The following is a 20659-nucleotide window of genomic DNA, read 5'->3' as shown; positions in this document are numbered from 1 at the left end:
TGGCATCTTTATCACGTACCGATCAAGTGGGGTCCCACGCTCTTTGTTGCATGCCTTTCTCCTCGGTTGCACGTCGATGTCGGTATTGTTGCGAGCTGACTACGTTTGACGTGATGCTTGCTCCGCCTCTCGTTCTATGCGGTTCGTATAGTACGCGGGTGGGTCGGTGGTATCGCTCGTTGCCTGGCGTTGCGGAGTGACTTTTGCTCTCTCTCCCTCTCTCTCTCGCATCCTGGCATGGCAGGAAGCGAAGCCGGCGCTGCCGTCTGTGCACGCACTGTTCACCGAGGAGCTTGCTTATTCATTTCTCCCCAGAGTGGCTTGGTCAAGGTATTTGACTTTCACTCCATCTGATGCCATCATGGCATGGTGCGGGCGCGATTAAGCACCATCTCGCTTCAGCAAGATCGCCCCCGCATGGGCGGCGGAGACCAATACAGCCTACGATTGTCGCAGTGCTTCCACATCCGTCTGGCTCGGATTGTCATCCGTGTGATAGAATGAGGATGGCACAGCTCGGTATATGATGCCGTTCTCGAACTCAATGTGGCCATTCAACTCGCCAAAAATTGTTGCAAACAGTGCACATCTTTGTCTTACTTTCGTAACGTCACCGAAAATGGATACCCTCTTGATTGAACTGCCACAGCAGCTTAAGGAAGTCGGCCTCGTCACACATCCTCGCTCGCTTGTCGGCCAATTGTGTCCTGTCCTCCAGCACGCTGCGGACCTTTTCGCGGACAAGGTCCGCCACCTTGCTTCGTTTCTTCCGAGATGCAGTCTTGGGGGCCTTGGAAGTGTCTTGTTGCTCTTTGAAGAATGCGGGCAGGTCGTCGTCCTCATCCAAGTCCATGATCCCGTCCCATTCTTCCTCTCCGTCAAGCGCGGCAGGTAGGGTGTTCTCCACGTCGGCCAGCATTGTATGATCATCTTCACTCGTGGAAGGCCCATCGTCAATGGCAATGTCGTTCTGCGCGCACCAGGTTCTGTAGTTGGACTCCAGCATGTTCATGATACTGGTTGTGCCGAGGAAATTTGCGCGAAGGGTCTTGTTCTTCCTCACGAAACAAATCCTTAGTAGTCCATCCCACTCTTCATACGAGATGTTAGGCCGAGGGTTCTTGGGGACGATCCGGACAACACTGCTCTCCACGGCAGGTGGAGGTTTGAAATTGTTCTTGCCCACTTTCATGATGTGATCGATCTTGGCCCACATTTGAGCATTTACACTGAGACGGCTGTAGAGTTTGTCGCCCGGTTTCGCGAACAGGCGGAGAGCGAATTCGCGCTGGAACATTAGTATGCACACGCGAGGAGCAGGTGTAGTGGCGAGGAGTTTGAAGACCAGCGGGCTGGAAATCTGGTAGGGAGTATTCGAAATGCAGACGTCGAAGTAAGGCAGCTCGGTCTTGATGACATCCCCCAGTACTACGTCCAATCTCTTTCCCATGACCGTCCCCTGGACTCGTTTGGTGACTTCGGCGGCCATGCGCGGATCGAGTTCGACGGCGATGCATTTTTTGGCTTTCTCGAGAATCTTGACCGTCAGATTACCCGAACCAGGGCCGACTTCGAGAACGATATCGGACTGCTTGAGGTCTGCTTTGTCTACTATGGCTTGTGCAACACCCGGGTTTTTCAGAACGTGCTGGCCGATATCTGTGTTCATCTTGAAAATGGCATTCGAAGCGCCCGAGGCCGATTTGGACGGTTTTGCTGATTGGGGCCGAGAGTACGGCGACGACGAGGCGCCACTGGAACGTTTCTTATGATTCGCTTTGGGCATCTTGAAGTCCGTGGAGGGCAGTCCCTCCAATTGCCCAAGACTGAGATCTAGAGGGTGTAGGAGATATGGGGCAGGCTATTCGAGAGAAATCATAAGATTTGGTCAAAAAAGATATGTGGGGGCCACTGCGGACTTTTGGGCGGTGAAGGAGTTCTGCCACAAGGATTTCTGATCGAACGGAACATCATTGTTCCGCGCTGCACATCGAACTGCCTGTCTCCGAGTCCCCGGCCAGCAGTAATTAATGTTTCTGCAGCCTTGCCCTCGGCCACTTTTATGTAGCGAGACGACTGCGACAATTTCATCTTCTCCTGGTCAACCGGACCCTTCACCACCGCCATCATGGCTTCTCGACGGGACTTCCTCAGCCAAAAGGCGCCCGAGAACTACGTCGCGGGTCTAGGTCGAGGTGCCACTGGATTCACCACCAGATCAGATCTCGGTCCTGCTCGCGAAGGCCCCAGCGCTGAACAAATCCAGGACGCCCTAGCGAAACGAGCGCAACAACTTGGGGCGGCTCCACCCACCGCATATGGCGCAACAGACAAAAAGAAGCAGGAGCAAGAGGAGGACGATGACGAACGATTCCAAGATCCTGAAAACGAAGTCGGCCTTTTCGCCTACGGCCAATACGATCGAGAAGACGACGAGGCGGATCGCATATACCAGGATGTGGATGAGAAGATGGAAAGACGCCGCAAGGCACGAAGGTTGGTTCTACCCCCTCTCATGTCCCTAGTTGCCCTTCTACCCTGTCCTTCTGCTGTTCTCTCATCCCGTTCATGCATGAAAACCCGTGGTTTATCTTCTCCACCTGTGTATGAACAGATTACCGACGTAATTCCTTCGGCAACCTCTAGGGAAGCACGCGAGAAAGAAGAACAAGAAGAATACGATCGCAACAATCCCAAGATTGCCCAACAATTCGCCGACCTCAAGCGGACCCTGGCCACAGTCTCGGACGAGGACTGGGCGAGTCTACCTGATCCGGGTGATTTAACAGGCAAGAACCGAAGATCGAAGCAGAATCTACGACAACGTTTCTATGCTGTCCCTGACAGTGTGTTGGCCGGCGCACGGGATTCGACGGAGTTTCAGACGAGCATACAAGAAGATGGCGGTGGCATGGGGGCGAGTGGCGATAACAAGGATGGGACGATCACCAATTTCGCGGACATCGGTGCAGCCAGAGACAAAGTACTCAAGGCCAGACTAGATCGAGCCGCCCAGGCGGACGCGGGGACTGGCACATCTACGACGATTGACCCGAAAGGCTACCTGACCAGTCTCGCCACAACCGAGCTCAAGTCGAGTGAAATCGAGTTTGGCGACGTCAACCGAGTGAGAGTGCTCTTAGAATCAGTCATAAAGACCAACCCGAAACACGCGCCCGGCTGGATCGCCATCGCACGTCTAGAGGAGTTCGCGGGCAAGATGGTGGCTGCGCGGAAATGGATCGCCCAAGGCTGCGAACAGTGCCCCAAGAGCGAGGATGCATGGCTAGAAAACATCCGACTGAACGACAATCAAAACGCCAAAATCATTGCCGCGAATGGCATCAAGAACAATGAACGGTCGACCCGGCTCTGGATCGAAGCCATGCATTTGGAATCCGATCCTCGGGCGAAGAAACGAGTTTTGCGGCAGGCGATTGACCATGTGCCCCAATCGGTCGCCATATGGAAAGAGGCAGTCAACCTGGAGGAGGACGCCGAGGACGCCAGACTCCTGCTTGCAAAAGCCACCGAACTCATCCCGCTATCCGTAGAACTCTGGCTGGCGCTGGCGCGTCTGGAGACACCCGAAAATGCACAGGCGGTTCTCAACAAAGCAAGAAAAGCGGTGCCGACAAGCTACGAAATCTGGATCGCTGCAGCGCGATTACAAGAACAAATCGGAAACGCGAATAAAGTCAACATCATGAACCGCGCGGTCAAAGCGCTCGTGAAGGAGGGAGCCATGCCTAAGCGCGAAGAATGGATTACAGAGGCAGAGAAGTGCGAAGACGAGGGCGCGGTGCTCACCGCTGGGGCCATCATTCGAGAAACACTGGGCTGGTCTCTCGACGAGGACGACGACCGCAAGGAGATCTTCAAGGACGATGCCAAAGCCAGCATCGGGCGAGCGCGGTATGAGACCGCACGAGCGATCTACGCATACGCACTGCGGGTCTTTCCGACCAGCAAGTCGCTGTGGCTCCTCGCAGCCGACCTGGAAAGGAACCACGGCACGAAAGAAGCACTGGGCGCAGTCCTCGAAAAGGCGGTCGAGGCCTGTCCCCAGTCGGAAGTGCTGTGGCTCCAGCTCGCGCGCCAAAAGTGGGACGCAGGCGAAGTGGACGACTCGCGTCGCGTGCTCGCCAAGGCGTTCAACCAGAACCCCAACAACGAGGAAATCTGGTTGGCGGCCGTGAAGCTCGAAGCGGACGCGAAGCAGGTCGACCACGCACGCGAACTGCTCTCGACGGCGCGGCAGGAGGCGCCAACCGAGCGCGTCTGGTATAAAAGCGCCGCGTACGAGAGACAGCTCGGAAACATCGACATCGCGTTGGATCTTGTGCTGCAAGGCCTGACGAGCACGGTGGTCAACAAGAAAGAGACAAGGTTCCCGCGCAGCGCGAAGCTGTGGATGATGAAGGGCCAGATCTACGAGGACAAGGGCATGGTGCCGCAGGCGCGCGAGGCGTATTCGCAGGGCACGCGGGCGGTGCCCAAGTCGGTGTCGCTCTGGCTGCTGGCCGCGCGGCTGGAGGTCAAGGCGGGCGTGCTGATCAAAGCGCGGTCAGTTCTGGATCGAGCGCGACTGCAGAATCCGAAGAACGCGGAACTCTGGGTCGAAAGCGTGCGGGTGGAGTTGAATGCGAATCCGCCGAATGTGCCGCAGGCGAAAGCGCTAATGTCCAAGGGGCTGCAGGAGTGTCCGAAGTCGGGACTGCTGTGGTCGGAGAATATCTGGCGGCTACAGCCTCGCACGCAGCGGAAGCCGCTTAGTTTGGAGGCGATCAAGGCGGTGGACAACGACGCTATCCTGTTCGTGACGGTGGCGAGAATCTTCTGGGGTGAAAGAAGGCTCGACAAGGCGATGAATTGGTTTGAGAAGGCGATTCTGGTAGACAGTGACCTCGGAGATGCTTGGGGTTGGTATCTAAAGTTTCTGATGCAGCACGGCACTGATGTGAGTTTTTCCATGGGCATGTTTATTCCGACACAAATGCTAACGGGTGATTGTTTCACGCAGGAAAAAAGAGAGGACGTCATCTCCAAATGTGTTGCTAATGAACCTAAGCACGGCGAAGGGTGGCAGCGGGTGAGGAAGGACCCGAAAAATGCATACCTGACGACGGAAGAGGTGCTGAAGCAGGTGGCTAATGAATTGCAATGAGACCTACCTTGGTGGAATTCTGATCTGCGCCTTCTGCAATGTGTATGATATGGAGATTTCAGTGGACTTGCGAGAGAGGTGTTCACTAGGCTCGGCAGGCCGAGCCCCATGAGCGTGGCCATGCTTGCAAAAACCTCTATACCCAAGGGAATGTAAGAAACGGCCACTGGATCTGAGCCATATGCAAGACAGTGGCGGCACGTGACTGTCTCTTGGTCCTTCCTGCTCCCCTTGTCTCGTGCCGAGGTGCGCTATGCCCACAACCAACATCGGGCGACACCCTGAAGTTGAAGTTTGACGGGCGCCCCAAAGCATTCGCAAGGCCTACCTACTAGTGAGTGAGCATGGCGCTGGGGAGTGCGTCACATGGGCATTCAACTAGATCTTTCAATGCCCAAAGGCGGCTGAATGCACAGGGACACGGAGCGGTGCGAAGGATTGCCAGCGAGTGGTGAACGGCCAAAGTGGCCGGTGGAGAGATATTGAGAAGCCTGTTGAGATGAATGCAAGCCCTACCGAGTGCATACGAGGCACATTGACCGGGGAGAGATGTGCAAATAATCCACGAGGCAGCGAGGATGAGGAAAAGACCCCACAGCGAGGCATCCATTCGGGGGAAGTTTGGAAGCTGGTGTTCAGTAACTCACTGTTCAGGCCGCAACTGATATGGAGTGGTGTGTTGTGAAACCTAGCACCATTGCTTGGCAGGCTGGCACCTGGCGCACTCTGCTGTGGTTGTACAACCCGGGGGGAATTCCCAGATTGATTGAGAAGCAAGCTGGGTTGCGAGGGCACGAGGGACGAAGTGGTGGAACAGTAGCGGTTGCGTCGATGAGGTCCTTTGGACCCAGGCGAAGGGAAGAGCTCTCCTAGATCCGCAACAGGGGACAGGTGGATTCGGTAACCCTTGTCTGGAGAACCGCTGCCTCGTACAAACGGGTAAAGTAGCGTGATGACGAAGGTAATTCCTCGGGCTGGGGCCTCTCGTAACTTGGAGATAGCACCGCTTTGCTGGGGCACATTGAGACAAGTGTCAGGCATCAATAGTGCCAGGGGTGTCCGTCAACTATAACAGTTTTCCAATCTGTGTTGTTCTAATTCGACGTTACATAAGGCATGGAGAGTAATTGCTGGGAATCTGGGAACCTTGGAAAAGTTGGCACCAGGAACGAGTTTTATAACAAGATTCAGTGGCCACTGGCCAGGCATCAGCGGATCAGCCGCTATCCGCCCGCGTCGTCCGCCTTCCTAACTGTAAATGCCATCGGGGGCTGCCAGCCGCAGGGGCACAAAGCCCCATCACCCCCATAATATAAGTATTAAGGTGCGTGATTGTACCAGGGCGACAGGCTAAGGCTCACCTTCCCACTCCCGCGGCGAAAAGCGTTGCCCCACGATGGCAGGGGTCATGGTCAAGTATCCAGATGCCGACGTTCTGGTGCACTTCTGGCGTGGAGACGAAGGCTGAACGCAGACGCCGGAAGCGGGGATTAATTTGACTCACCAGCTAGCTAAGTACGATAGTTGCCTTGGGTCGGTAGTTTCAGAAGCACAGCACAGCTTCAAGGCCTCTTGGGAACTGGGACCTGGGAGATTTGGCTGACGTGTTGTTGGGAAAGGAGCTCTGGTTCGGATAATTAGGACGTGGGAGTGCCAAGGCATCCCAAGGGTGGCCGGTACGAGGTACATCGTACGGAGGACTGGAGTTGGTATCGGCACCCTGGTTATGGACAATCGATAGGCGTTGCCATAGGACAGGACCAGGAGGCGCCCTCAGCCTAGAGCTTAGAGCCTAAAGAGGGCAATCAATCACCTAGTAAAGAACCATTGAGAAACGCATTCCACTAGTAGTGGTAGCAAGTCTCAAGCCAGGCAGACAACAGGGACGACGATGATAGAGAGGGCGACGGGGAGGGGAAGGGCGAAGGGGCACCACGGCCAGCACATCAGCGACACGGACACTGACACCGCCAGGAATCAGGCCGAAGCCCAGGTACGAGTAAGTATTACGGAGTACGCAGTACGCAGTATTATGTATGGGAAAGAGCAATGGGCAAAGATGCGGCTGTCTGGGCAGGGCCCAGGGCCCAGGGCTTGGGGCTCGGGGCTCAGGAATGCGCAAATGGCAAGAGCTTTGATGCAAGCGGCCTGTGTCCGTCTCCCCCTCGCTCGTCTTGACTCTTCCCTGCCAATTCCATTCCTAACGCAGCCCCATCCAGCCCATCCAGCCCATCCAGCTCGTCCATTCACATCCATTCACATCCACATCCCCATCGTCTCAGCGTCCCCGTCTCGTCTGAGCTTCTGCATCTCTCGTGGCTCCGGGGAAACAAATGCGGCCTGGGGGGCGCAGGCGTTGGCACTACAACCAACTGGATACCACCAGCTAGATTCCCCGGCCACGGCTACGACAACTGGGCCGGCCGGATTCGATTCGATTCAATCAACCCGTCAAAAAAAAGTGACAATCCCACGTCTCTGTCCGTCTCTCCTTGACCGCCAGATCCAGATTTTTGAACGACCAACGGAAGGGGGTTTATCTGGCCTCACTTCACTCCTTACAAAGTCCGACCCATTTCTCCCTAGAGCTTACGTTCCCCTTCCCATCTTCTCTATTCCAAGTCCTCTGCAAACCAAAACTACATATTCCCCAGTTTTCCCGCCGATCGACCACCCTTCCCAACCTTTTACTTATCGTCCTCCGTACCGTGCCTGCAGCCGCTGCCGATCTTCCTTATCTCCACACCCACAGTACCTTCAGTACCTAAGCTTAATTCAAAACCACACCTCACAGTCCACCTATCAAATTCACCGACTTACAACACCTACAGTTCCCACATAGTAAGTCGGCCCTTTGCAGGGCATCAGACTAGTCCTGACATGCCCTTTCGTCCCTCAACAGATTTCTCCCTCAACATAACAGTCATCATGCAGCGATCCTCTTATCGTTCCACTGTTCTTTCCAGCGAAAACTCCAGCCGAGAGATGCACCGAGCACTGGAAGCCTCACCCCGGCCCAAGTACGCATATCTGGAGCGAAGACAATATCCGGAGCAGCAACCTCCTCCACCTCCACCATCTCCAGTCTCCTGGAACCGTGACAAGCAGACCAGATAGATGCCCGGTCATCGCTCATGTCTTTCGTTGACGGGTTTCAAAAAGTTGTAGCACACATAGACTGATTGGGATTGTTCACGGCTTCATTTCTCCCATGTTTATTAGCAGGACGGGCATATCTGGCAATTGGGGCGTTGAATCAACACTTTCGAGAAATCCCAGTATTTGATTTCGTCAAGTGGTTTGCATATTTTCCGGATCTGGGAGTCCACCAGGTCCATCACCTCGTTTTGGGTCTGGGTCTGGGTCTGGGTCTGGTTCTCGTAGTTGTCGTTGCGGTTGCGGTTGCGGTTCCATGGCATTATCACCACTAAAATCACCAGCAACATCATCTAATTGAGAATAGATCTTTTCGAGTCTTTCCAGTGCGTCCGCGTCCCCTCGTACCACTCGTCGGTTCAATGCATCCATCTCAGTACGCTGGGTCTCGCTGAGTTTCGATAGTTCCTGCGATGCAATCTTCTCATCCACGTATGTCCGAACACTATCCTGATGACCACGCCGGTCTTTGATCTCCATCAGCTTCTCCAAAAACGTAGCCTGCCTCTTGATCTGCGCATTCTTTTTCGGATTCGAACGGGTAAGCGTACCCAGGCTCCGACCTTCGGGCGCTTGTTGTTGAGTCTCGGCATCTTCCGGTCGAGCTCTCTTCTTCGAGGATTTCTTCATATGAGCCCGATATCCCAGCAGTTTGATGGTCGAAGTTCCCAGTAGGTCGAAATCGTCGGTCGAGAGTAATGGCGGCTGCACGATGTCTCCAGAGACGCCGGGCTGTGTGAAAAACATGTTGGTCCCGATCATGTCCACCCATGAACAGCTGTACACTTGGTCCTGGTAAGAAATGATCGGGTTCGAGGTGTGCAGGTCCAGGACCTGCACATTCGATGGTGCGTTCAAGTCGGTGTCGTCCTGCTCCGGCTCTGCCGTTCCCTCCTGCCCAGGCGTTGGCGTTGGCTGCTGGGTCTGAGGTTCTGGGCTCACGCTGCCGTCCCCATCTTCAATTTGAGGTCTTGCTGTAGCCGAGGAGACCTCTTCTGCATCTGGATCGGGGCTGTGAGTAGCACTGATGCTCCCTTTCCCCTTACTATTCGAGGTCTTATTGGGCTTGTGTGCACCTGCACCAGCGCTGGCACCGGAGATGTTGGGCCTGACGACAGTATGATTCAAAGATGAGAGGTCTAGATCCACAAGAAAAGCCTGCCAGAGAAAGAAAAGTATTAAGGGAGTGTGATCATGAGAATATGAAGATAGATGCGATGCCAGACTGGGACGTTCAATGCGGACGGCTCCCTACCTCGGTTTCATTTTCGTCGTACTCATACTCGTACTCGTACTCGTTCTCGTTCTCATCCTCGATAAAAACAGTATCACTATTGTTCATTGTGGGTTTGTTTGCAAGCTCATCGTTACTGATGAAGATGGGTCATGCACGTGGAGGTGTTGCAAAATATCCCAGTCACGTGACGTGTGCCTTGGCTTGGGTCTGCCGTCACGGGGATTTGGTCAAATTGTCGGTCAAGGACGCGTCACGGTCTCCGACTTATGGGCGTGGAGAACGGAGAGCCTATCGAACATGCATGCTTGACCACTTGGTCTATCGATACTGGCAGAGACACTAGGCACAAGTTACAACAGGGTGAAACATACCTAAAGGAGGATTGAAACCACCAGTGAGCAGTGAGAACGACGAGAGGTGGAGGATTCAAGAGTGTCAACGTGTCAAAGACGAGTTTGAGGTAACTATCTTGGGGATAAAATGCCTCCTTCCATCGCTGCCAATACTAGCGCCCGACTCGGGCTGCTCTCCACGGAGTCACGGGATCAAGGGACCACGGAATTCCCTGTCCCTAACTTGTCCCTAACTGCAGCAGGATCGAAGATGGGGATGGCGATGAGGATGAGGATGAGGATCAAGTCCGGATCAGGATCCGCCCTGGCCCATCTCACCCATCTCGCCCAGAGTCAATGAGTTCATGAGTCCATGACCCATCCTGACCTCTGGACCCCCTCTGGTTGCTTCTCCCAAACTCAGACATAATTGTCATCACTCAGCCGCATAAAGTACATAAATCCATTGCACTTCCTGTTTCCTGTTTCTAATGGTTAGACTGTCCCCTTGAATGGCAACCTTCCCTCCTCGGTAAACCACCATGGATCAATCCTTTGAGGCCGCCTCTATCATTATCAGCGACTAGCCAGCTATTCCCACAATCGCCCAGCGGTTACCGTTATCGCCAGAATCAGCCCGCGCGACCCCTCATCCAAGATTCACCAGTGAGTTATATCCGTCATATTTCCCGTTGCTCTTCACCCCACGGATGTTGGCGGAAGCTCTCTTTGCCCTCATTACTCATCTTGAACACGGTTTGGGTCCACTGCTGTCTACCAGCGGAGCCTCATCGTGGTTCATCATGCCCATTTCTGGGTATCCCCCATCGTAAGCCTTGTTTAATGCACGCGGTTAAGGCCAACGCCGGCCGATTCCTCAGCCGAGTTCCGCTCTCACGGTCACATCCTGGTGGCCAGATGATGACATGTCCAATGAACAGCAACCCTTCCTCGTGATATTCTCTTCCTATCGAATGCATTTGGCTAATCCTTTCGGCCTCTCGCTCTTACAGTGTCCCTGATATTCCATCATGGCGGCCAGTTACCGCTTACCCATCAGGTATATACCTTGACAACCACTGTCTCACCATTGATACCTACCACTTCCTCCACACTCCTGGCGGGTGTAGACCATTTTTCCCACCTACCCATAGCGCAGGCGCATTCCGAGCTAGATCCTGGATCGACACCCGCAGAGGTGCTGGTTGACACAACTGTAGCAGAGGCTGGCAAGAGACATCGTGCTTATGAGACAGGCACGGCTACCTGCCTGGAGGAGGGGGAGATGAAGGCCGTCAAGACCAAAGCCGCCATCGGCCTGCTATCAACCATCATATCATACATGTCTCTGAACAGCATCTACCGAGCAACCAATCCAGAAGCATTTATTTGGCAAGATGAAGATCGAGAGGAAGCGACCTGGATGGCCACATCCAAGTCTTGGTTCGACCGCAAAGCATGCCGTTGGCTCGGGGTATGCGGGGGTATGCACATGCATCTGATTAAAGAGTCGGACACCTTTGGTCATATTCCCCAGATGACACGAAAGCAACACAGAAAGACAGATACAACGCCAGACTGGGACTGGCAGAATGCTTGGACAGAAGGCAAAGACCGGCCTGAGGATTGGACGGATGATGAGCGAGTTCTGAGAGACATACCCGACTACGTCCTGGAATATGCTCCCCTCGTCCATCTCTATTCCGGAGAACAGTTCTGGCCCTGTGATATCGCCGAGCATCTATATCATATCACGCCAGCCCTCAACTATACCCCTCTTCAGTCCGAAGACAAACATCCTACCCTCAAAAACTTGGAGAAGCTGAACAAATGGCAAGAGGGTCGATGGGTCTTCCTAACCAGTGATGACGACGTGGAGGAACGACCTGAGTGGCTGGAAGGCGAGAAGAACATCCCGAATGCCCCGACGAATCCTGACGAACAATTTTTGGATAACGATGGGTGGGTGCATAGGCCAGGAAGGACATACTGGCAAGGGGTAAAAGATTGGTTTGCTCCGGAGTTGGATGACACGACGGTAGAGAAAGACGTACGCACAACGCACTTTGGCAAGACGGACAATTCTCGAGCAATCGCCAAGGTCCATGAGCAGCTGAAACGCTCCCCTTCCGCAGGAGACAACGGGGGCAAACTTCGTGGCGGCCGCAGTGATGCTCCAGCGGTCTTGATCACTGTGAATAAAGGCCATGGCATTGTGGATGCCTTTTGGTTCTTCTTCTACAGTTTCAACCTCGGCAATGTGGTTCTCAACGTTCGGTTTGGCAACCATGTTGGCGACTGGGAACACACAGCGATCCGTTTCCAGCACGGCGAACCCAAAGCGGTTTTCTTCAGTGAGCACAATTTCGGGTCGGCATACAGTTACGATGCGGTAGAAAAGCTAGGGAAGCGTCCGGTCATCTATTCGGCTTATGGGACCCACGCCATGTACTCAACACCAGCGACCCACCCTTATATCTTACCTTGGGGAATTCTCCATGACCTCACCGATCGAGGTCCCCTTTGGGACCCTGCCCTCAACGCACACGCTTATACATACGACCACAAGAATGATACCCTGCGGTCCTCCAACCTTACTCCCGAAGCCCCGACAGAGTGGTTCAACTTCGCTGGCCACTGGGGAGACAAATTCTACCCTTTGAATGATAGACGACAATACAGGTTTGTGGGACAGTACCACTATGTGAATGGACCGCTTGGTCCGAAGTTCAAGAACCTTGGAAGAAAGAAGATTTGTCCTGGGTCTGACACGACGCCGTGTGTGATCAAAAACTGGCTCTCTGGGTCGGATAAGATTGGACGAGTTCATCTCTCGAATGTAGACGGGGAAGACTTGTAACGACTACTAACTGAAGACAACACATTCCTTACGACGATTGCTTCATCTTTTTTCGGTGAGCAGCATTCATGATACCCCCGGCTCAATGCGTTCAGTTGGTTGGCGTTTGATGAGAGTGGTTATTTCTGAGAGTGCTTTGTATGCGATGGTATGTGCCTGAGGCAGCCGCTGTATGTACTGTAACATGAGGCACCGTCTATACATTAGAGGCAATCATGCTAAACACTACACTATCCAATCATGTGCACTGACCAGATCTGCTGGGCCAACCATAGATTTCAAAAGCCATGCACTGGGCACGTCCGTTGTCAGAAATTCACGCAGGGTACCCACCACGGATACCGAGTACTCGTGCAGCCTCACAGAATATCGAGTACTATGACAGTACGCCGAGTAGAGTCCTGCGTGCAAAGTACCTAGTAATAGGCAGGTATGGGGCGACAGGAGCTATGACGTGCGTTCCGTGCATGTGACTTGGCGTTTCAGAGGTCAGGCGGTGCAAATCCCCGCTTCTGCTCCTTCAGCCATTCCTGTGGCGCCCAGGTGGTATTCTGGAGGATCATTCGCCTCACCATTATGTTGCCTTGCGGGCTGTCTGTCGCCTTCATCAGCCTCCCAAGGTCTTTGTTCACTATTGTTTTGCACACGAGCTGCTCATCTCCCCTGATTAAGGTCCGGCCGATACTTTCCCACACTCCTGCATGCATGGATCACTGACGATACCATCGTGCGTTAACCACCTCCACCTCCACCACCTTTGACCCCCATCCACTCGATTCCACTTCCATGTACCCTCCAGACCTTCCATCCTCGTCCTCCTTCATCATCAACAATGACGCTTTAGAGTCGACTGGTCTCAACCTCTCATCGACTTCCGCCCTAGCGACCATGGGCGCTTCTTTCATCACCAGCATGGGTGCGGCTGTAGTCACGCAAACCGCCAGTCTTCCGACGTCACTCCCCAATACGGCCGGCTCGAAGCCGGACGACGATGAGAATAGTGGGGAGTGCAAGTTACTTGGATCATTTGCAGTGTTTGTCCAAGCAGCTCTCGGAGCGCTCGCCCTGTTGTCCCTGGTCTACAAGAGATGGAGAGAGAGGCCACAACGGCCGATCAAAGTATGGGCATTCGATGCCTCCAAGCAGGTCGTTGGATCTATCCTCCTCCACCTGGCCAACGTCATCATGGCCATGTTCTCAGCAGGCCAGATCCAGGCGACGATTGCAAAATCCGCAGCGAGTGCCGCGGGTGTGGACACGGAAGATCAATATCAGCCTAATCCATGCTCGTGGTACCTACTCAACCTGGCGATTGATACCACGGTGGGCATCGCCATTCTCATTGCCATCCTCAAAGTGTTGACGGTGGGAGCAAGCTACACTCCTCTGGCGCGACCGCTCGAATCGATCCGGTCGGGTCACTATGGCAACCCCCCGAAAACCACATGGTGGCTGAAGCAGTGCCTGATATACTTCATGGGCCTGATTGGGATGAAATCGTGCGTTTTCTTGATCTTTCAGCTTTGCCCATGGTTGGGTCGGGTGGGCGACTGGGCACTTCGTTGGACGGAAGGCAACGAGGCGGTTCAGATTGCGTTTGTCATGTTCATCTTCCCGCTGATCATGAATGCCATGCAATACTACATCATCGACACGTTTATCAAGAACAATCAAAGGAGCGATGGTCCATCTTCTGGGGGTGTGGATGGTGCAGAAGACGATGACGAGCAAGGCGGGCTTTTGGCTGACGGACGCGATCACGGTCACTCGATCGATGAGGATGAGGCATGCAAGGATGATACAACCACTCAGAAACCACCGTTCCAGCGTCACCGGGTTGTCTCGTATGATCCGGACAAGGACGGAGAGACCCTTCCGCAAGGTCGAGATCGAGAGGTGGAAAGCAGTAGCAGGAACAGTCAGACCGCCAGCCTCGAGGAGCATGCAGAGGGAGAAGGAATTGAGGATAGGCCACGTGTGTAACATGAAGTCTCTGTCTCGACTGTCGAGTCCTGTCTCCGTCAGGTTTGTCCCCAGCAGGGAATGGCATGGAAATGTCATTTGGGCCATCTGTCACATCATTCCTGTCTTGATGCATTTACGCTCGATGCGCCATCCTCGGGAAGTTCCTCCGCTTGGCTCATGTAGCCTGCCTGAAGTATTGGGTAATGGCTTAGCATTGGAAAGGTGCATGGATGGCATTTTCTGCAGCTAGAACAGAAACATAGGTTACTCTGCATGGAGAAGTTTTCATTTTTAGTCATTCAGTTGAGGACTCTGTACAGATCTGAGGTCTTTTTTTTCCTTGCAATTTTCCAAACCCCAGGTTCTCAATGGTTGATGGCTGTCCGGGTTTACCCTAGGCTAAGCGGTTGCAGGTTGGCAGCGGAACGGGGATCAAAGGGCGGGCTGAGGACGCCACTGGAGTGGATCTGAGGGGGTGATGGGAATAGGAATAGAGACAGTTCCTGGGGGGATTGAGTTCGTCTAGAAGCATGGACTCGGGTCACGGTGGCCGATAGAGACGCTTACGTGCCTCGCACGGGCACGAGGTAGAGCAGGCGGAAAAGGAGGGAAGGGAGGGGAGGCCTGTTCCTGGATGACCACTACGAGTACTGACTATCGGCTGTGCTGCTCCTGTCGCTGAGCCCTGGCAAACCTGTGAGTGCCGTAGCGAGGCGGTAGGGCTGACGGTGGTGGTGGTTTGGATGGTGGTTTGGATGGTGACTTGGATGGAGACTTGGATGGAGACTTGGATGGTGACTTCGACGGTGACGGTGACGGACAGCTCGGGCGATGGTACCCCTTACGAGACACGACCCTCCATAGCCACGAACCACGAATCACGACCAGCCACTGGTGGCGAGCGAAAGGAGACGAGGGTTTTTCTTAGAAGTTTTCAGGGCATCAGGGGCATGGCACGATGGAACGAACCATCGTCTTCCATCCTAGCCTGCTCCGGATAGGCCGCCCGCCATTGTTACTACCTGCAGCGCAGTGGGATGCATCCTTCATTGCGGGGGTGCTTGGGCTGCTCGTGCTCCTCCATGCGTCCCTCATCTGGGGCCGCGTTCGCCGCCATTGAGGCCCAGTTACATAATTTGACCCGTTGCTGTTGGCCATGTGATGCAAGAGGGCGTTGCAAAACTCGGCGGAAAATCTCTCAATTACCCCCAGGAAATAAACAAGGGAAAGGATCAGAAGAGGATTAGGAACCCGGCCCGCGTTAGAGCCTGTAGTGGTTTCAGTTGCGGGTGACGACTGACGACTGACTACTCCGTACCGCCAGCTGGTAACCGGTGCGGTGAACATTGCACGGTGAGATTACGACTTCCACCCTCAGATCGGATATTTCTTATCACTACGGAGCACCGAGGGCAGAGCTACGGAACATGTAATAATAAAAGGGCCCCGACGGCCGCTTGCATCAGCCTTCAATATTCCACCCTTGAGCCCTCACCAACAGTCAGATTCACATTGCGGCTGACTCTCTCGCATCTCCGCTCCTCCACTCTCCCATGATAGCATTCCTGCTCCCGCTCCCTTCTCTCTAGCTGAGACTGTTGTACCTTCTCATCGTCACTGTTAATATCTTGACATAATCCCTCCCTCCTTGACCATCCCTCTTTCTCACTCTCATTCCATTTTGTCCCTCTCCGGCCCCTCCTCTCCCTCCTTCATCTCCTTAAAATATGGCTGCCCCGGCGACAAGCGGCGACCAGCTCCAGCCGCTGAACCCGGCCAAACACAAGCTGGTCGAGCAAGTCGTCAGAACCCCTGGTAGACAGCCATCTCCTCAACCTACAATGCTCGGCGTTCCTGGAGCGTCTCAGTCAAATCAATCGCTCCACCGGATTCTGTCCGACCACAGCTCGGGCTATGTAGCTCCCAAATTCGAGGGCAAGCAGGCCCAGATGGGACAAGGTAAGAACCATTGGCAAAGCGCTGAGCGGGCGCCATATCCTACAAGCTGAGCTGAACTTGCTGACTGACTCGTGACAGTTATGGACCTCATCGAAGAGAACGGCTTCCTTCCTACCGAATTTGTCGCCTCGGAGACCGAATGGTTCTATAATGCCCTCGGTATCGACGACATGTACTTTTCCACCGAGCGGGCCGAAGCAGTCGCTGCAAACATTCTTTCTCTCTACGCAGCCAAACTCGCCGCCTACGCCCGCGATGACAAGAAATTGGAGATTCGACTGGCAAAAGAGGCGGCCGATCACGCAGTCTACATCGACACCAGCACTCCTGGAATTAGCGTCATTGACGGGCCGAGATATGAACAGCGCATGGACGAGAAATACATCGACGGCTCTGTTCCCGGCCGCAGCTACAGAATCGAGTCGTTCAGATCCACGAACGCTCTACCCGAGAATCCCGGCCACTCTCTACGTTGCTACTTCGTTTACGAATGTCGCTTCAATAACCCAGACCCCAGTCCGCTCGAGACTGATCTGGAAGTCATTGGCGAGAAGACTTTCTTGCAAAAGGCCACCTCAAACACAAAGGCCGTGTATCAAGAGATCATAAACTATGCGGTCCAGAGGACCGGTCCCGTCATCGAGATGTTTGAGATGGAGGGCACCCGCGAGAAGCGTCTCGTCATCGCCTACCAACAAGGTTCGGCATTGGGGGTCTTTAGTGCTCTGTCAGATCTGTACCACTACTATGGCGTCACGAGCTCACGGAAATACGTCGAGCAGTTCTCCAATGGCATTACTGTCATCTCCCTGTATCTTAAACCAGCTTCAAGCGACATTGCCAAGCACAGAAATCCCCCTATCGAAGCAGCGATCCACCAAATCATCAAAGAGGTGTCGCTTCTGTTCTGTATCCCCCAGAACAAACTCCAGGGCCAATTTGCTAGCGGCAACCTCAGTCTGCAAGAATCAATCTACGCCCACTGCGTCCATATCTTCGTGCAGCAGTTCCTCAATCGCTTGGGTTCCGAGTATACTTCCCTAGTGGCCGCACTGAAGGGGGATACCAATGCCAACGCTGAGCTCTTATCCAAGATCAAGAAGAGGCTCAGAACCGAGACTTTCACCTCAGATTACATCCTCGAGATCATCAACCGTTATCCTGAGCTCATCAGATCCCTCTATCTTTCCTTTGCCAATACCCACTACGTCCAAACACGGGGTGAACAGGATGATTTCATTCCCACGCTGAGTTATCTGCGCTTGAGTGTGGATAAAGTTCTCGATGACAACAGCTTGTCTGAGATCATTTCAAAGACGGTGGGCAACCAACATGATGAAATGGTCATGCAATACTTCTTGACCTTCAATAAAGCTGTCCTCAAGACCAACTTCTATACTCCTACCAAAGTTGCCCTCAGCTTCAGGCTCAAGCCCAGTCCAGAGTTCCTTCCTGAACATGAATATCCTCAGCCATTGTATGGGATGTTCTTGGTAATTGGCTCCGAGTTCCGAGGTTTCCATCTTCGCTTCCGAGATATTGCACGTGGCGGTATCCGGATTGTCAAGTCCCGAAATAGGGAATTGTACAACATCAATGCCAGAACACAGTTCGATGAGAACTACAATCTCGCCAATACTCAGCAGAGGAAGAACAAAGACATTCCTGAAGGTGGATCCAAAGGCGTCATTCTCCTTGATTATAATCACCAGGCCAAGGCTCGCGGCGCATTTGAGAAATACATTGATAGTATCATGGACCTCCTTCTGCCTCCCACGAGTCCTGGCATCAAAGATCCAATCGTCGACTTACACGGCAAGCCGGAGATTCTCTTCATGGGCCCCGACGAGAACACCGCAGATCTGGTAGACTGGGCCACGGAGCATGCTCGTGCTCGAGGTGCACCCTGGTGGAAGTCGTTCTTCACGGGAAAGAGTCCCAAGCTCGGTGGTATTCCTCACGATGCATATGGAATGACTACACTTTCTGTTCGAGAATATGTCAACGGAATCTATCGAAAGTTGAATCTTGATCCCAACAAGATCAGGAAGTTGCAGACCGGTGGACCTGATGGTGACCTGGGATCGAATGAGATCTTGCTCAGCAACGAGAAATACGTTGCCATCGTCGACGGTGCTGGCGTCTTGGTTGACCCGGAAGGTCTTGACAAGACGGAGCTCCTACGACTGGCCAAGAATCGTGTCATGATCCACGAGTACGACATCTCCAAGCTTTCAAAGAACGGCTACCGTGTCTTGGTTGAAGATTCCAACATCACGTTACCATCGGGCGAAAAGGTCAACAACGGAATGACCTTCCGAAACACTTTCCATCTGCGCGACGGAACTCAGTATGACATGTTCGTGCCTTGCGGTGGTCGCCCTGAGTCGATCGATCTATCGTCGGCCAACAAACTGATTGTCGATGGCAAAGCGACAATCCCGTACATTGTCGAGGGGGCCAATCTGTTCATTACATCCGATGCCAAACTTCGCCTGGAGAAGGCGGGATGTATCGTGTACAAGGACGCCTCGGCCAACAAGGGAGGAGTGACATCTTCATCGCTCGAAGTCCTCGCCAGCTTGTCATTCGACGATGAAAGCTTCATCAAGAACATGTGCGTGGGCACCGATGGAACCGTCCCAGCCTTCTACCAATCCTACGTCAAAGAAGTCCAAGAGACCATCCAACGCAACGCCCGTCTCGAGTTCGAGGCTATATGGCGCGAGAATGAGAACACCGGGGTTCCCCGCTCTACCCTCTCAGATCGGCTCTCCCTCGCCATCACCAAGCTGGACGAGGAGCTACAGAACTTTGGCGAGTTGTGGGACAACAAGCCCCTGCGCGTGGCGGTCTTCAAGGAGGCGCTGCCAAGAACGCTGCAGGCGACAGTTGGGCTGGACAAGATCCTCGAGCGCGTGCCGGAGAATTACCTAAAGGCGATTTTTGGTAGTTATATGGCCAGTCGCTTTGTTTATGAGTATGGTGCCACCCCGAGTCAGTTTGCTTTCTTTGATTTTATGCGGAAGCGCATGGCGGGGACTATGGTTAATGGGGAGTAGAGGGGATGTGGGCATTGACGTTGAATGATGGTTTTGGTTTGTATTCGTTTTCTTTGGAGCTATTTCAGGATCGGCCAGATCAGATCAGATCAGATCAGGCAGGCAAGGGTTTGGTTCGGAATAGGATGGGACGGAGGGTAGGGCCTCCACGGATGTTTGGGTTAGAGCTACACAAATGTGTGCTCCCAGAGAAGTACGCTGGGTCGTAAAGCCCCACTGGCGTTGCGATGAGCAGAAGCGAAGGTGACGAGGCAAGACAAAAGCGTAGTATAACATACATGGCATTATGTATCCGATAGCAAGCATGTGGTAAAGCAGTCACAATAAGGAGAATCGATATCCTACATTTACATGAGAGCAGAGAAGGAGAGACGCCCTCCGAGGGGCCGTCATTCAGACATAAACCGTGACTACCGTGTGGATCTACTACATACGTCCTATCATGTCAGTCTTATATTAGCTATGTAAGTGAGGTCACTCCGTCCCCTAAAAGGGAGCGGGACGAGGCACCTGGCGAGTCTTATACCTTATTCTATGCTATACACATACGGAGATAGATAGTCCCATGTTGCACTGCTCTGTTTCTGCGACTCCTTCCACTGGTATGTTGCGCTTCATTATTCTCCTTCAAGGTGTTCCAGCTGGCACTCGCACTCACCTCACACAAAGAAAGGGCCTTCAAACACGAGGAGGTCAATCAATGTACGAGCAGTGGCGATTACCGATGCCCCATGCAGCCATGCAGTTAGGAGTGTGACGCTCTGAGATTCGCCAATCTTGAAAGACAATTGGTTCAAACGAGTTCCGTAACGTAGCCTGAACACCTACTCGGAGGTATGTACCGGTCCAAGTTGACTCTCCAAAAAAAAACAGTCACAAAGAAATTGGAGTCAGAGTCCTGCATTCCAAGCTGCATTTATC

General features: G+C 53.5%; 6 protein-coding genes across 6 annotated transcripts; 4 read left to right on the top strand and 2 right to left on the bottom strand.

The window, feature by feature from the left end:
• Positions 1-610: 610 nt before the first annotated feature.
• On the bottom strand, positions 611-1786 carry A1O9_11845 (16S rRNA (-N6/-N6)-dimethyltransferase; the record flags this gene model as incomplete). The annotated part of the gene is made up of 1 exon (XM_013399354.1): positions 611-1786. One exon carries the CDS (start codon positions 1784-1786, stop codon positions 611-613), a length of 1176 nt encoding a protein of 391 aa, XP_013254808.1.
• Positions 1787-2128: 342 nt separating this feature from the next.
• On the top strand, positions 2129-5167 carry A1O9_11844 (uncharacterized protein; the record flags this gene model as incomplete). Its single annotated transcript, XM_013399353.1, has 3 exons — positions 2129-2496; positions 2647-4960; positions 5024-5167. 3 exons carry the CDS (start codon positions 2129-2131, stop codon positions 5165-5167), a joined length of 2826 nt encoding a protein of 941 aa, XP_013254807.1.
• A 3291-nt stretch (positions 5168-8458) lies between these two features.
• A1O9_11843 (uncharacterized protein) lies at positions 8459-9665 on the bottom strand (the record flags this gene model as incomplete). Its single annotated transcript, XM_013399352.1, has 2 exons — positions 8459-9481; positions 9579-9665. 2 exons carry the CDS (start codon positions 9663-9665, stop codon positions 8459-8461), a joined length of 1110 nt encoding a protein of 369 aa, XP_013254806.1.
• Positions 9666-11234: 1569 nt separating this feature from the next.
• On the top strand, positions 11235-12752 carry A1O9_11842 (uncharacterized protein; the record flags this gene model as incomplete). The annotated part of the gene is made up of 1 exon (XM_013399351.1): positions 11235-12752. One exon carries the CDS (start codon positions 11235-11237, stop codon positions 12750-12752), a length of 1518 nt encoding a protein of 505 aa, XP_013254805.1.
• Positions 12753-13538: 786 nt separating this feature from the next.
• A1O9_11841 (uncharacterized protein) lies at positions 13539-14735 on the top strand (the record flags this gene model as incomplete). Its single annotated transcript, XM_013399350.1, has 1 exon — positions 13539-14735. The coding sequence occupies one exon, from the start codon at positions 13539-13541 to the stop codon at positions 14733-14735; it is 1197 nt and encodes a 398-aa protein (XP_013254804.1).
• Positions 14736-16444: 1709 nt separating this feature from the next.
• A1O9_11840 (NAD-specific glutamate dehydrogenase) lies at positions 16445-19738 on the top strand (the record flags this gene model as incomplete). Its single annotated transcript, XM_013399349.1, has 2 exons — positions 16445-16676; positions 16755-19738. 2 exons carry the CDS (start codon positions 16445-16447, stop codon positions 19736-19738), a joined length of 3216 nt encoding a protein of 1071 aa, XP_013254803.1.
• Positions 19739-20659: the final 921 nt, after the last annotated feature.

This window comes from Exophiala aquamarina (assembly GCF_000709125.1).
Source record: "Exophiala aquamarina CBS 119918 chromosome Unknown aczIA-supercont1.19, whole genome shotgun sequence".
NCBI classification, from domain to species: Eukaryota; Fungi; Ascomycota; class Eurotiomycetes; order Chaetothyriales; family Herpotrichiellaceae; genus Exophiala; species Exophiala aquamarina.
Note: the sequence above shows the minus strand (reverse complement) of the source record. Positions and strands in the feature narration are given on the sequence as shown.